The 12630-nt window shown below is 38.8% G+C and overlaps 1 protein-coding gene across 2 annotated transcripts in view; it reads right to left on the bottom strand.

The window, feature by feature from the left end:
• The window catches only part of MAPK11 (mitogen-activated protein kinase 11), a 35042-nt gene that overhangs the window by 2237 nt on the left and 20175 nt on the right, over positions 1-12630 (bottom strand). For both annotated transcript variants that reach the window (XM_051637614.1, XM_051637623.1), the window contains exons 7-11: positions 10569-10683; positions 10390-10461; positions 8722-8801; positions 5102-5180; positions 2481-2654 (exon numbers count right to left, since the gene is read on the bottom strand). In XM_051637614.1, the coding sequence (XP_051493574.1) occupies positions 2481-2654; positions 5102-5180; positions 8722-8801; positions 10390-10461; positions 10569-10683 (520 nt within the window). The remainder of the gene's footprint in view (positions 1-2480; positions 2655-5101; positions 5181-8721; positions 8802-10389; positions 10462-10568; positions 10684-12630) is intronic.

Below are 12630 nucleotides of genomic sequence, written 5' to 3'. Positions count from 1 at the left end.
TGCATTACTTCAGTGTTTTCCAAACACAGATGTTTAAATCATATCAAACTTGTGCCTATTAGGTTGTTTATTAAATGTATCTGCCCAAGACAGCTGCTACATATGCAAGTGGAGCTTGCACTCCTCTGAAAAGTATCTAGAAATCTTTGGGCTGAATCTTGCACATTCAGTGGTTGTGTTATGCTGCAGCATGGTGTACAGTGACCAGCATGCCAGCTTCAGTGAACAATTTCTCTAAAATGAATTCTGTGTGCAGAACCCTTGAGGCAGAAAGATTTGTTAGGTGGCTTGTTCAGTGATTGTTATGCAGCTACTGAGCAGCATCTGGCCACAGGCAGCCAGGTGGGAGCTAGAGTGGTCCTGACTGAGCTCCGAGGAAGCCTGTGTCCTCAGAAATTGGATGCCTAGGACTGTATTAGCAATCATTCCTGCTGGCTGTGCACTGTATGTTTATGAAGCTCCTTAACTGGTTCTTGTGCCACTTACTCAGCTGAGAGTAGATTTAGTTAAGCTGAGATAACATGCAACTGGAGCAGCAGCTAAGGAGACAGAGTGCAAAGCATTCAACTCTGAGTAGCATACTCTTGCCCTCTAAAATTTTGTAGTATTTTCTCACTGATTAAACATGTCAGAAAGAATCTGTGAGCTTTGGCTGCAAGCCTCAGCAGTGCACAGTGGAGGTCAAGGAAACTCTTAAGCATATATTGTGTAAGACAAAGTGTCTCAAATCTCACTTTACTTTGCTGCTCAGTCTCTGTTGGGATCAAATGCCACTGATTTTTAATTTGAACAGAAAAAGAGGGGACATATGCCATTGACATATTGAAAAACTGTGTCAATACTTCTTCAACAATGCCAACATTTTATGCAAATGGTGACCTTTGATGTCATCTTACTCTAATGTGGGACGTACTGTACTTGAAAAGAAGTTAATTCCCCAAGATAAAAATATGGCCAGGAGCAAAAGTTTCATGTCTTGTGCCAGTTTTAAGATTTTTGTCTCAGGCCTTTTTTTTCCCCTCTATAAAGAAGGAATTTGACCCATAGTTCCAGCAAGGGCAGTGATGTGGAAAAACATGATACCATCCTCCCTAGAAAATTCACCTCCATGTCCTCATTTCAGTTTAAAAAGTATTAAGCTAAGATTGTTCCTGAAATAATTTAAATGGAGTTTAATCAGAAACAGGAATCAGCTTCATGACTCGAAAATTGTTAAACTTTCCCACTGAAGACTCAGACAACTGAAAAAAGTAGCAGAAAACAGGTCATCCAGTGGTAAGTACAGCAGCAAACTGAACATGCCTCTCAATAAACAGGATGTATGGGTGGTGCTGTATGCTGCCAAGTTTTGCAGCAGAAAGCCTGTGTAAGGAATAAGCAATACCAGTCAATCCTCCTTGTTTGTACAGATGCAGTAGGCTTCTAGAAAACCAATTCCAGGGGCCTAGGAGGTTGCTTTATTGTAGCGAGATCCATGACCCTGCTCCTATCTTTCTTTAAGCAGGAGTCAGTCTGCTTGTCTCCTCAATTTCCAGGATAAAACATGGCACAAGCGGAAGGGCATGCGTAAGACACAGAAGGTCCATGTTTTCCATCATAAACATAATCCCAATGCTAATACATTTTAATGAAACCCTTCTGGAGTAAAATTTATAGAATATACAAATAGAAAGAGAAGAACTTTAATTTTACAGAATACATATTTAATATTTACCCAAGGGAAGGACTTCATTGATAAACAGAAACAATTAGTTTTCTAGAACATTATTCTCAATTTAATATGTCAAGTAAGGAGTTTTTAGCATAGTATGTTGAAATTGGCCTGTGCTTTTCAGTATACTTGCAACCTAAATGTTTAGCCGTGCTACTTCGTGACACCATTAGTGCAATATTGTCATGATGCAAGCATGGAATTAACTAATAAAAAAAGTTTGTTGCAGTATTTCTCAATAATTGGTTTTGACGTGTCACTCCAAAGTAAAATCATCAACTCTCATCTCAAACAAGATCAACAGCATTGTTTATCTATTAATTCCAATTTATTTGCTATATTAAAAATGTTTAACCAAATACACATTTATGTGGAAAACTTCCACTTTTGGTTCTGAGCAAAGCTAGATCAGAATCTCAACTAGCATCACTTGTCCTAGGATGGTTACTTCAGCTGAGGATCTGACCTAGAAAACTAAAAGTAAGATATAATGTGTGGTTACCTGCGAACTCGCATTATCTTTCAGTTAAAAGCAAACGTGCTATAGGGGATGTAGTGAGGGGAAGACAGGACAGGGGAAGGGAGCAAAATCCAGAGAGGAGACACAGCCCTTTCCACATCTCCACTACCACAAGCTCACACATGGTCATGTCTTTTTTTCCCTGAGGCTTAAGAGTTCAAATTGCTCTGGTTAGAAACAGAGGAAAACTGTTACTTAAGTAAGGCTTTGTTCTGCTGTGTATATCACTACTGCGTGTGATTCTGTTACCTTTCCATTCATCTATGGTGCGCTCCTTATTCTCTATTGACTCGTCATACAGCTCTGCCTCAGGTTCATCATCTGGATCGTGATACTGCACAAAGTAGGGATGTGCAAGTGCTTCTGAGGCAGTAATTCTTTTATCACTGTCTAGTATAAGCATCTTCTCAAGAAGATCTACAGCTACGGGAAAAAGAGAAACATGGTTCCAAGCCAAGCCGGTTACATATAATCTATTCTCAATCACCTTAAACACAGTTAACTTTAATGGCAAACCCACAAGATTTAGGCAATATATCAAATTACTTTTGAAGATTTTATGCTGTGAGTACAATTTTCAGAGCTGAAGGTAGCTTCTGGTTTGCTTGTGGTGTGCACAAAAGTACATGACAGTTTATTTGATACCTGATTCACCTTTTCAGACATCCAAGGCCTTCATTCTGAGATCTACATGTGCTTAAAAGTTAAATATCATTTGTTGTGCATCATGTGCTTAACTTGGTCCTGATCAGTGTAAATTTAAGTAATTTAAAATTGTGAATGTGAGATTACACTCTTAATTAGCTGCACCAATGAAATAATCAGATGAAAACAGCAAAGCAACTTTACAGGACTCAGCCTAGTGAAAATAGTTTTGAAGTTGACAGTTGCAGAATATTAGAAATGAGAAAGATCTGTAAGGCTAAATTGGTTTTATGTGGAAAGTTTATCATAACTATTTAAAATACAATAGAAAATCATTTTAGTGCTTTCATATAAGCATTGTCACTAATTTGCCTTTATGCTATGAATATGTAGCATGCTCTCATGTACCTCATGCAAATAAATCCAATTTCTTATTAAAAAGTGTTCACAGCTACTTGTATTTGTAAAAATAAAATTGTCTTTTATTACACAGAAGGAATTCAAACCATTTTAACTCATAATACTTGCCCATATACAATGTTTTAATGTACACTCTATGGAACTGACCAGGCACTGTAGTAAGATGACTCAAACATCTCCTCTGTTATGTCACAGGAAATGGTTCACAGAAACATCACTTTTGCACAGGCAGAACCAATTGGTTAGACATAAAAACTATTGTGAAGGATCAGACCAAAGATCTGTCTAGCCCAGTGTCCTGTGTCCAACAATGGCTAATACATTCCTAGGAAATAATACTCAAAAGAGTAATTCAAACAGCTATACTTCCTGGTATATTCTTCTACTTGCCAGCAATTCACAGCTCGCGGCCTTCCTGAGCCAGAAGTGATGGCTCTAGTCTAGACCCCGTGACAGTTTTGTTTTTTCCTGCTATATATAGCTGGCTTTTGCTTTTAATCCACAGATTATTTTCCTTTAGGAGATTCCTGTAATCTCCACTAGAAACAAGACACAGGCTTCATGAAGGGAAAACAGTCTCAGGATGAAAGGTTAAGCAATGCTCTTCTCACTAGTCCGATCAGTTTGGTGATCAGGTAGTGAGGTGGATTAGGAACTGGTTGATGGGAAGGAGTCAGAGAGTTGTAGTCAATGGGGCAAAATCTAGTTGGAGGCCTGTGACTAGTGGAGTCCCTCAGGGGTCAGTACTGGGACCGGTGTTGTTCAACATCTTCATCAACGACCTGGATGAGGGTACAGAATGTACCCTCAGCAAGTTTGCTGATGACACCAAGCTGGGAGGAGTGGCTAACACACCAGAAGGCTGTGCTGCCATTCAGAGAGACTTAGACAGGCTGGAGAGTTGGGCGGGGAGAAACATGATGAAATTCAACAAGGGGAAGTGTAGAGTTTTGCATTTGGGGAAGAACAACACGATGCCCCAGTACAGGTTGGGGGCTGACCTGCTGGAGAGCAGTGTAGGTGAAAGAGACCTGGGGGTCCTGGTAGACAGGAGGATGACCATGAGCCAGCAGTGTGCCCTTGTGGCCAAGAAGGCCAATAGCATCCTGGGGTGCATTAGAAAGGGTGTGGTTAGTCGGTCAAGACAGGTTCTCCTCCCCCTCTATTCTGCATTGGTGAGGCTGCATCTGGAGTATTGTGTCCAGTTCTGGGCCCCTCAGTTCAAGAAGGACAGGGAACTGCTTGAAAGAGTCCAGCGCAGAGCTACTAAGATGATTAAGGGAGTGGAACATCTCCCTTATGAGGAAAGGTTGAGGGAGCTGGGTCTCTTTAGCTTGGAGAAAAGGAGGCTGAGGGGTGACCTCATCAATGTTTACAAATATGTAAGGGGTGAGTGTCAGGGAGATGGAGTTAGGCTCTTCTCAGTGATGACCAGTGATAGGACAAGGGGTAATGGGTGTAAATTGGAGCATAGGAGGTTCAAGGTGAATATCTGAAAAAATTTTTTTACTGTAAGAGTGACAGAGCACTGGAACAGGCTGCCCAGAGAGGTTGTGGAGTCTCCTTCACTGGAGACATTCAAAGCCCACCTGGATGCGTTCCTATGTGATGTGCTCTAGGTGACCCTGCTCTGGCAGGGGGGGTTGGACTAGATGATCTTTCGAGGTCCCTTCCAACCCCTATGATTCTATGATTCTATGATTCTATGATTCTATGATCATTATTATATGGGATTGTCTAGCAAAGGAAGGCTTGAGTTCCTACATTAGTGAAAGGCTTGGCCTATATAAGTCTGACTTTCTTACCTAATGGGTTTGCACCACGAAATACTCCTTTCAAATCCTGTTGAGGCATATGTGGAAGAGATTCAATGTATTTTCTTGCCTAGGAATAAATCAATATACATACCACATGGTTATGGTTAAATGCCTTCCATTTCAGTAACCATATCAACTCTAAAGAATGAGATGCAATATTTGTTATGTTTCTTATACATGGGAAGCCTTTATATAAAACCATAATGTATGACTTTGTTTTAAACAGTTACTCCTGTATACTGTGCAGTAAGCAAGAAAGTTTTAAACAGGTAAATTTCTCTAAGGGTTATGCGCTGGCACTTACGTTTTCACCTACACTTACTGGTGCATTGCAGTAAATCCCCAGGGAACACAGGAATGTAGCATCCAACCAGAAATTGCAACCCAAATAATCTTTCAGTTACTCTCAGCAAAGTAGTATAATCCAATCTGTGTCCTTCCGTACTCTCTCTCCTCTATTGAACAGTAGCTTCACTAACCAAAGAACAAATCCTGATGCTCCCAGGGCACAGATCTTCAGATGTTTAACAGAATGTATAGATTGCCTTGTCACTGTAGCTGTGCAAGGCTCATCCAACTTGGCCAGGGAAGGGCTGCTGTTGTTGTGGACTCCATTATCAGCATGGAACCTGACATGGGAGCCATGAATTTCTGGGCTGAGGTAGATAAGTAAATGTTTACCAGCAAGACAAGAGGTTGGACGGTGGTCCTAAAGGATGGCATTGGACAGAATAGGGAGTTCTGACATGGAACGGTTTAAGAAGAGGCAAATGGCTGTCCCCAAATCCATAGGAAGCCCAGCTGGCCTTTGAACAAACCTTAATCCTTTAAAAACATGTTTGTATTACAGGGACATTTCCATGCACAGTGAGCAATCCTGCTGGGAGGAGACTATCTGCAGGAGGCTAACTAAGCTTCCTAGGCCTACTGAAGATGGCAAAGGAACACACTGAGCAGGTCCATGGCTTCATGCAAGATATGGGATTGAGAACTGTGTCCACTCTGACATATCATCTGTGCAATCCTACAGCCATACTTGCAAAACAGATCCTGTTCCCTAGACAGTTCTCTCTGCCATCATCTTAATTTCTGCAGCTACAATGAACTGATATAGTCATACTTTCAGTCATTACATTGCAGTCTCTTTTCAAACTGTGCTCTAATTTAATGAGGCAGATCTATTTATTTTCCTGCTTTTTATATGATGTAAGTGTATTATTTTAACATAAATCTAGACTACCATTAGTGACACATTTTAGGGTCTTACTAAAAGAAGCAAAACTTATGCCCCATACCTGTTAAAACTATATTAGCATTTTCCCTCTTCATTATGGGGGCTGACAGCAAGGCATTCTAAGAGGATTATTATTTTCTTAGCATCTGTAGGAAGTCATGTAGAGAATGATGTTTAAAGACTAAGTCAAACACAGGCTTCACTCCCCTTATTTTATGCCCTTAAAAGTTCATGAAGGCAGCAACCACCTGCTATACAGTCCAGGGTGTGCAGCTCCTGTCAGATTAAGTCTTCTGGGGCCTTAGTTTATAATATGTATTTACAGCAGAGCAAAAGAGAGCTGTCACACATTCTTTCATGGAAGCTGTGGACCAGGGTAGAAACAAGAGGTAAATTTCTCTTACAACAAGCATCTATGTAGCTGTGGATTATTTGTTTCTGTATGGGTATCAATTAACAACACTAATCCTAATATGACTGAACAAGATCCAGTGAAGATTATCTCCAGCTTTGTCCAGAAGTCCTTTGAAAACAACACACACATATCAAAGCATACTTAAAACCTTTCCCCTCTGCTTATATATTCACCACAGAAACCCAACCAACAGGATCTAGACACTTAAATTATCCTAAAAATAATGAATCCAATCACCATTTAAACCTATATTAACACGAGAGACTGACAAATCAGCTCAGTGACTTGTGCTGAAACATCCCATGAGGTTAGTCTTTTAGTTTCCAATTCTTTAACACTCTATAACTGAAAATAAGCTTGGCAGTTCAGAAAACCTCTGATCTTGCTGTTAAGAGGAAAGGAAAAAATTGTCCAGGGCTGCAAACTGCATTAAGAATTATCTTAACAATATGGCCAAACTACAAGGTAAAGAAGAACTAGAACAAAGGGATGGAACAGACACTCTCCTGCAAGAGGCAAGTACCACCAAGCAAGGTAAGTGTCTCCTTTGACACAGCTCCTCTGAAATCAGGCAGCAGAAGTCCTGAGGTGACCTACCAGCCTTCCCATTAACTTGGTTTTTGTGTCTCTCTGTGCTCTAAAGCTATAGTTAGCCCCAGTAAAAGTTTCAGGATTCCTGTAGCTCACTAAGGTATGCTCTAAAACACTAGAAGTTAAAGACAAAACCAGATACTAACTCTAGTAAATAGGTAAGGTGCTTAATCTCAGAAGAAAAAAGCTCACAGACTGACTACTTGTGGACAAACCACACACTGGCACACACTACTCTGAACACATTACTGCAAAAGCTGTAGGATCTTTATAACACATAAAGGCTATACAAGGACCTATGCTTAGGACAGCAGCCTGAGATTTGCCGGTTGATCCAACCCCTGGCATTAGAAGGATCCTCCTCCTGCCCCAGCCATTCTCAGGGGATGGGTACTCACAAACTCTGGGGCTGTGCATTGGCCTGTCCTGATGAGGCTTTGTTATGCTTGGACCTTCCAGAAATATAGTCTTGCTGTGGCTCTCCTACTGCCCCTTATCTAACTCACTGATGTATTAACTTTAAACAAAACTCATCAATATCCACGTATGAGTGGAAAAAACAGCCATTAGTGTTAGACAGAGGTCTATATAGAAAAGATTTAAGAAAATAGCTTCATCTCAGGAGGTATCTGTGTGCTGTTGTTTATCTGAATTTTTACACTGTGCTCATCACCTGCCTTTATCAATCAACACCACATCTCATTCCTCAGCTGGATATCCACGGTTATACTTAAAGTGAATCCTTTAAGTGTAGTTTTACCAGAGAAACAAAGTGGAAATTGTTAATTTACTAGATTACTATTTTAAGTAAGTCATATGGAGAGAGTTAAAAATCACACTGTTAACTATATAGTTATTATCATGAAAGTGGCCCTCACACAAGCAATCAGAAAGAATAAATACCAATTTCAAATTAGGGATCCAAATAGGAGCATTCATGCAGAACATACATTATTTATTCTGATATGTCTGTTTAGATCACTTACAACAACAGAAAACATAAAAATTAAAGATAATCAGATTTTATAACAACAATATAATGCTCTGAGCTGAGCATCAGCTTGAATTTTTTTTAAGCATAGCAGTAAAGTAAAACAGCACCAGGACCAACTGCAAAACTCTTTTCAGAAACTGAGGACATGAGAACAAGTATAAAAACTAATCAAACTGAAAGTCAAGGCATTTGGATAGCTCTAAGAAGAATATTTTTTTAGTCATGCCATTCTAGCAAAGGAAAAGGGAGATCACTTTGATGTGTATGGCCATTTGCAAATCAGAGTATCTGTGTAACAAAACCAATTATACATGATGCCAATTAGAGAAAAGAATGATACAAAGTCAGGTAACCAAATGAACCTGTGAACTCACGTGCTCTGATGATATCTTCTTCAGAAGTTCAGAACTGGGTGTGCCCACAACTTCCATAATTCTCTTTAGTTGATCAATATCTGCTTTATTTCAGGGAAATAAACAGCATACAGTTCTTCTGGGTTTAAACAATTAATGAGCTTTCATGCAGATAGTTAAGATGTTTACAGCTATTCTGCAAGACAATTCTATTGTAGTCACTGGAAGGACACCAATTCATACCTGCTTAAGCCTAGTCCTGGAGTACAAAATTCTGTATTTGTACAATGTGAATCTCTGTCAGGTGTGCCTGTATGTGAGAAAGGTGCATGCAAAATATTGCTTCCCTGTCCTAGTTCCTCCTTTAAAATACTCTTCTTAAGCTTAGTTTTAATAGCACATTTATGTTTCAGTGCCCTGAACAATTTCTGAAGAATAGCCAATTACAGCACACAGGGCTAGATTACCAATCTGAGGGCTGGTAGAAGGAAAATTCTCATTTGGTAGGTTTAAAAATCTGTTTTATATCACTCTCATGATTAAAAACTTTAAAACGTTCATTTATCTTTGTCATATATGACCTGTAAGGTATATTACATTTTCTCTAGAGACTCAGGGTTATTTTAAAGCTTTATTTAAATTGATGAGATCTCATAACTGTAGACAGTATTTATTATTAGCAAAAATATCTTATCCTAGAAATCTAGGTGTATTGATTTTTCCTAATACCACGTATCATGTAATCAACCAATATGAAGCACAGTCATCATCCAGAGGATGAACACTGGGACAGTGCCTGTGGTTCCAACAGAGCCTAATGTTGCTGAAGACAACAGGAAAGGTCAGTGGGGAGACTCCGTCTCTCAGCTCTCTTAACAGTTTTGCAGGCAATTCCAATTTCATGTTATTTTGCCCATGGCCACAGCTTAGTTTTAGCAGAAGCATTTGCTTCTTGAGGGGTTTCAAAGTCGTGAGAAATGTCAGTATTCGGTACAGAATAATGTGCCTTTGTTTCTCGTATTAAAAGCTTTCCTCCTCTGGTGGAGTTGTTTCCTCGGTCCTCATTATCTGTTTTACTCCAGGTTGGTTTTTTTATTGTTTTACTGCTCTCCTCAGCAACCTTTTTTTTCTCCTGCCAGTGCAGGAAACGCCAAGGGAAATCCCTGATGCTCCAGCAGGGACCACAGCGCAGCGCTGAAGAAAGGAGAAGGTTTTATTGCTCCTGTGGCATTTCTCAAACTGCTGGCTTTTTTAATGACAGGATACAAAATTAACTTATTTAAAAGTTCATTTGTTTGCATTTTAGGAACTTCCAGCCTAAAAGCAGTTCCATTCTATAAAATTGTATTAGCCAACCAAAAATCTTGCCTTCACTCAGCTTCAGTTTCTTTCAGAAAGTTACACACATGGAAGAAATCTTCTCTGTTGTAACTAGGTTATTATTTAAATACAGATACACAACAAAGAGCAAATGTTTAGGAACATCTGTTACAGTTTTTTTCCTACCAGTGGGTCTTGTATTCAGTTGTCGCATACACTAAACTGAAAGATTAGCAAAAATGGTTTACTCTTTTAGAAGTTAGTTACCTCAAAAACATTTTCATAAAAACACTCAAGACGTTAGGAAAAAAAAAGGAACAATTAGAGAGTATTTTTATAGCTGCATTTTGTGGTTTATGTTAAGGATACAATCATTTCCTGGAAATAGGGCCTTCCCTTTCAATAGCTCTGCCATGATACATCCAACTGACCAGATGTCAACTGCCAAAAACCAGAGAGAAATATGTATGATGAATCAAAGAGTTGCCTCTTGGTTTAAAACTATCACTATATCTAGCTGTAGCAAAATCTAAGTCTTTACAGTTTACCTGTCTGATTGTAATGCATCCAGTTTAACATAATTTCTGGAGCTCTGTACCATCTTGTTGCAACATATCCAGTCATTTCATCATCAGTTTGTCGAGCTAAACCAAAGTCTAAAATCTGCAAAATAAAAAAGAACTAATAAAAATCCCTTTTCAGTTTTGTTACAGGTGATTTCCCCCATTACTTACTTCTGAGTTCATCCAGCAGTCCAAGTCCCAGCAACTCTGCAGAGCAGCTGATCTGCTCTCCCTGCTGTACCCCTGCAGCCTATGGGTCTGCACAAAGATGGTTCCACTGCGAGGAGCCCGGCCTTCTGTCCTCTAAGGCAAACTCTACATCCTGCCTCAAGTTCAATTTTCCACTCACACTCATTTGCTAAATATAAGCACTCTTGCTACAAAAAATGAAACACTATCTGTGGGGAACATTTGTGTAAAATGCCAATGGCAAGTGGCACTGGCCATTAAAACAGTTAAAGACCAGAGGAGCCTACCACAAATCTTCACAAGTTGTGTTGTTCCCTTCTCAGTTCTACCTAACAACTACTGTTGCACACAGGTAGCATTTATCCAAGTCACATATTATTTCAATGCTGCTAGGAGACAAGTCTATATCCTGTGTAACAAGGTAGATTCAAATCACATACCATCTGTTTTCAGTAGAACTCCCCCACCAAAACAACAAAGGAGCTCTGTTTAAGTACACATATTACTCATAGGGCTTGACGGCAAAATGTCCCCCTCCACATGCTCTCCCTTGCTAAGTTTACATTGACAGGAAGTTATTTCAATTAAATTTTTCCTGCTCATTTCTTTGTTTTCTGTGGTGCGAATTTTTGTTGTTGTTTGTTTTTTTTGTTTTGTGTGGGTTTTTTTTAAATTATGAATCTATTTCCAACTGAGAATGGAGCTAAGAGGTATTTCTAATGCTAAGAGAGACTCCTGTGAAAGGGTACCCTCTGAGACTCTGTGCTGTTTGTTGTCAGTCATCTGAGTTATTTAGCATCTCTTCAAATATAAATGTGGCTTAGATCATTGTCAACCTCCCATTATGAGATCCAAGATAATTTATTAAACTAATCCTTTTCATTGGGAGTAAAAAAAATTTAAGAGTATAATTCTAAATTCCTCAGTTATAATCCAAATTAAAGATAAAAAGACCCTCAAGAAAAATATTTAGATGCAAATAACACATTAACATCTTTACTTCAATATACTTTAAAAGCATTATTTTAATCTAAAATAAGCAAAAATAAAAGCATGATGTAAACAAGGCATGAACAATGGCTTGTAACTTAAACACTAATGCCCTTATTTTTATAAGGATTTCAGCAATATTTTTCTTTAACAGGTGATCCCTTCTATCAAATGTGTACACACACGTTTCCCTTCTTTTTGCCCTATTTCCTTCTTGTTTGTATCTGGAAATATCCACTCGTTTGTTCTACTAGAAAATTATTTGGTATCAGAGAAAGTAGAGCTATAAACAAAAACAAAGCAAAGAGCAGTGTAACAAATGCTAGGCAGATACCATAATAATAGAATAAAAAGATTCAAAGTCTCCTTTACTGACAGTGAAAAAATACAGCACACATTTTAGAGTATGATCAGACCCAGATGACCTATAAAATCTCACAGATGCTGAACATACATGCATGAAGACATTAAAGGGATAATCATGAAAATTGCTGAGCATCCACAAGTGTCACCAAACTAAATAGGAACTACAATTTCTCACCAGAGAACCAGATTAGTTTGAGAACTTAACTATACTGTCACTATTGCAAATTTTTGCTGACCTCGTAGTATTTGGATTTTTTTCTTAAATCTCAGTCACAGGGAGTTTCTGTCTGTCATGGAGAAATGCTAAACTTCTCATTCTTAGACTTAAAGGCTTAGAAAGCTAGAAGACATCTTTTCCTTCTCCAGAGTCTCATGCTTATTATGTAATACCATATCACACAGGTCCACAAATATATATATATAGACATGAGCACTAAAATAGCATTTGACAAGTGTGGATTATAGAGGCTTTTTAGGTTTTTTTACTTATTTTGTTTTTTAC

Source organism: Apus apus, chromosome 1 (genome assembly GCF_020740795.1).
Source record: "Apus apus isolate bApuApu2 chromosome 1, bApuApu2.pri.cur, whole genome shotgun sequence".
Lineage (NCBI taxonomy): Eukaryota > Metazoa > Chordata > Aves > Apodiformes > Apodidae > Apus > Apus apus.
The sequence above is the reverse complement of the archived record's forward strand: the minus strand, read 5'-3'. Positions and strand labels throughout refer to the sequence as shown.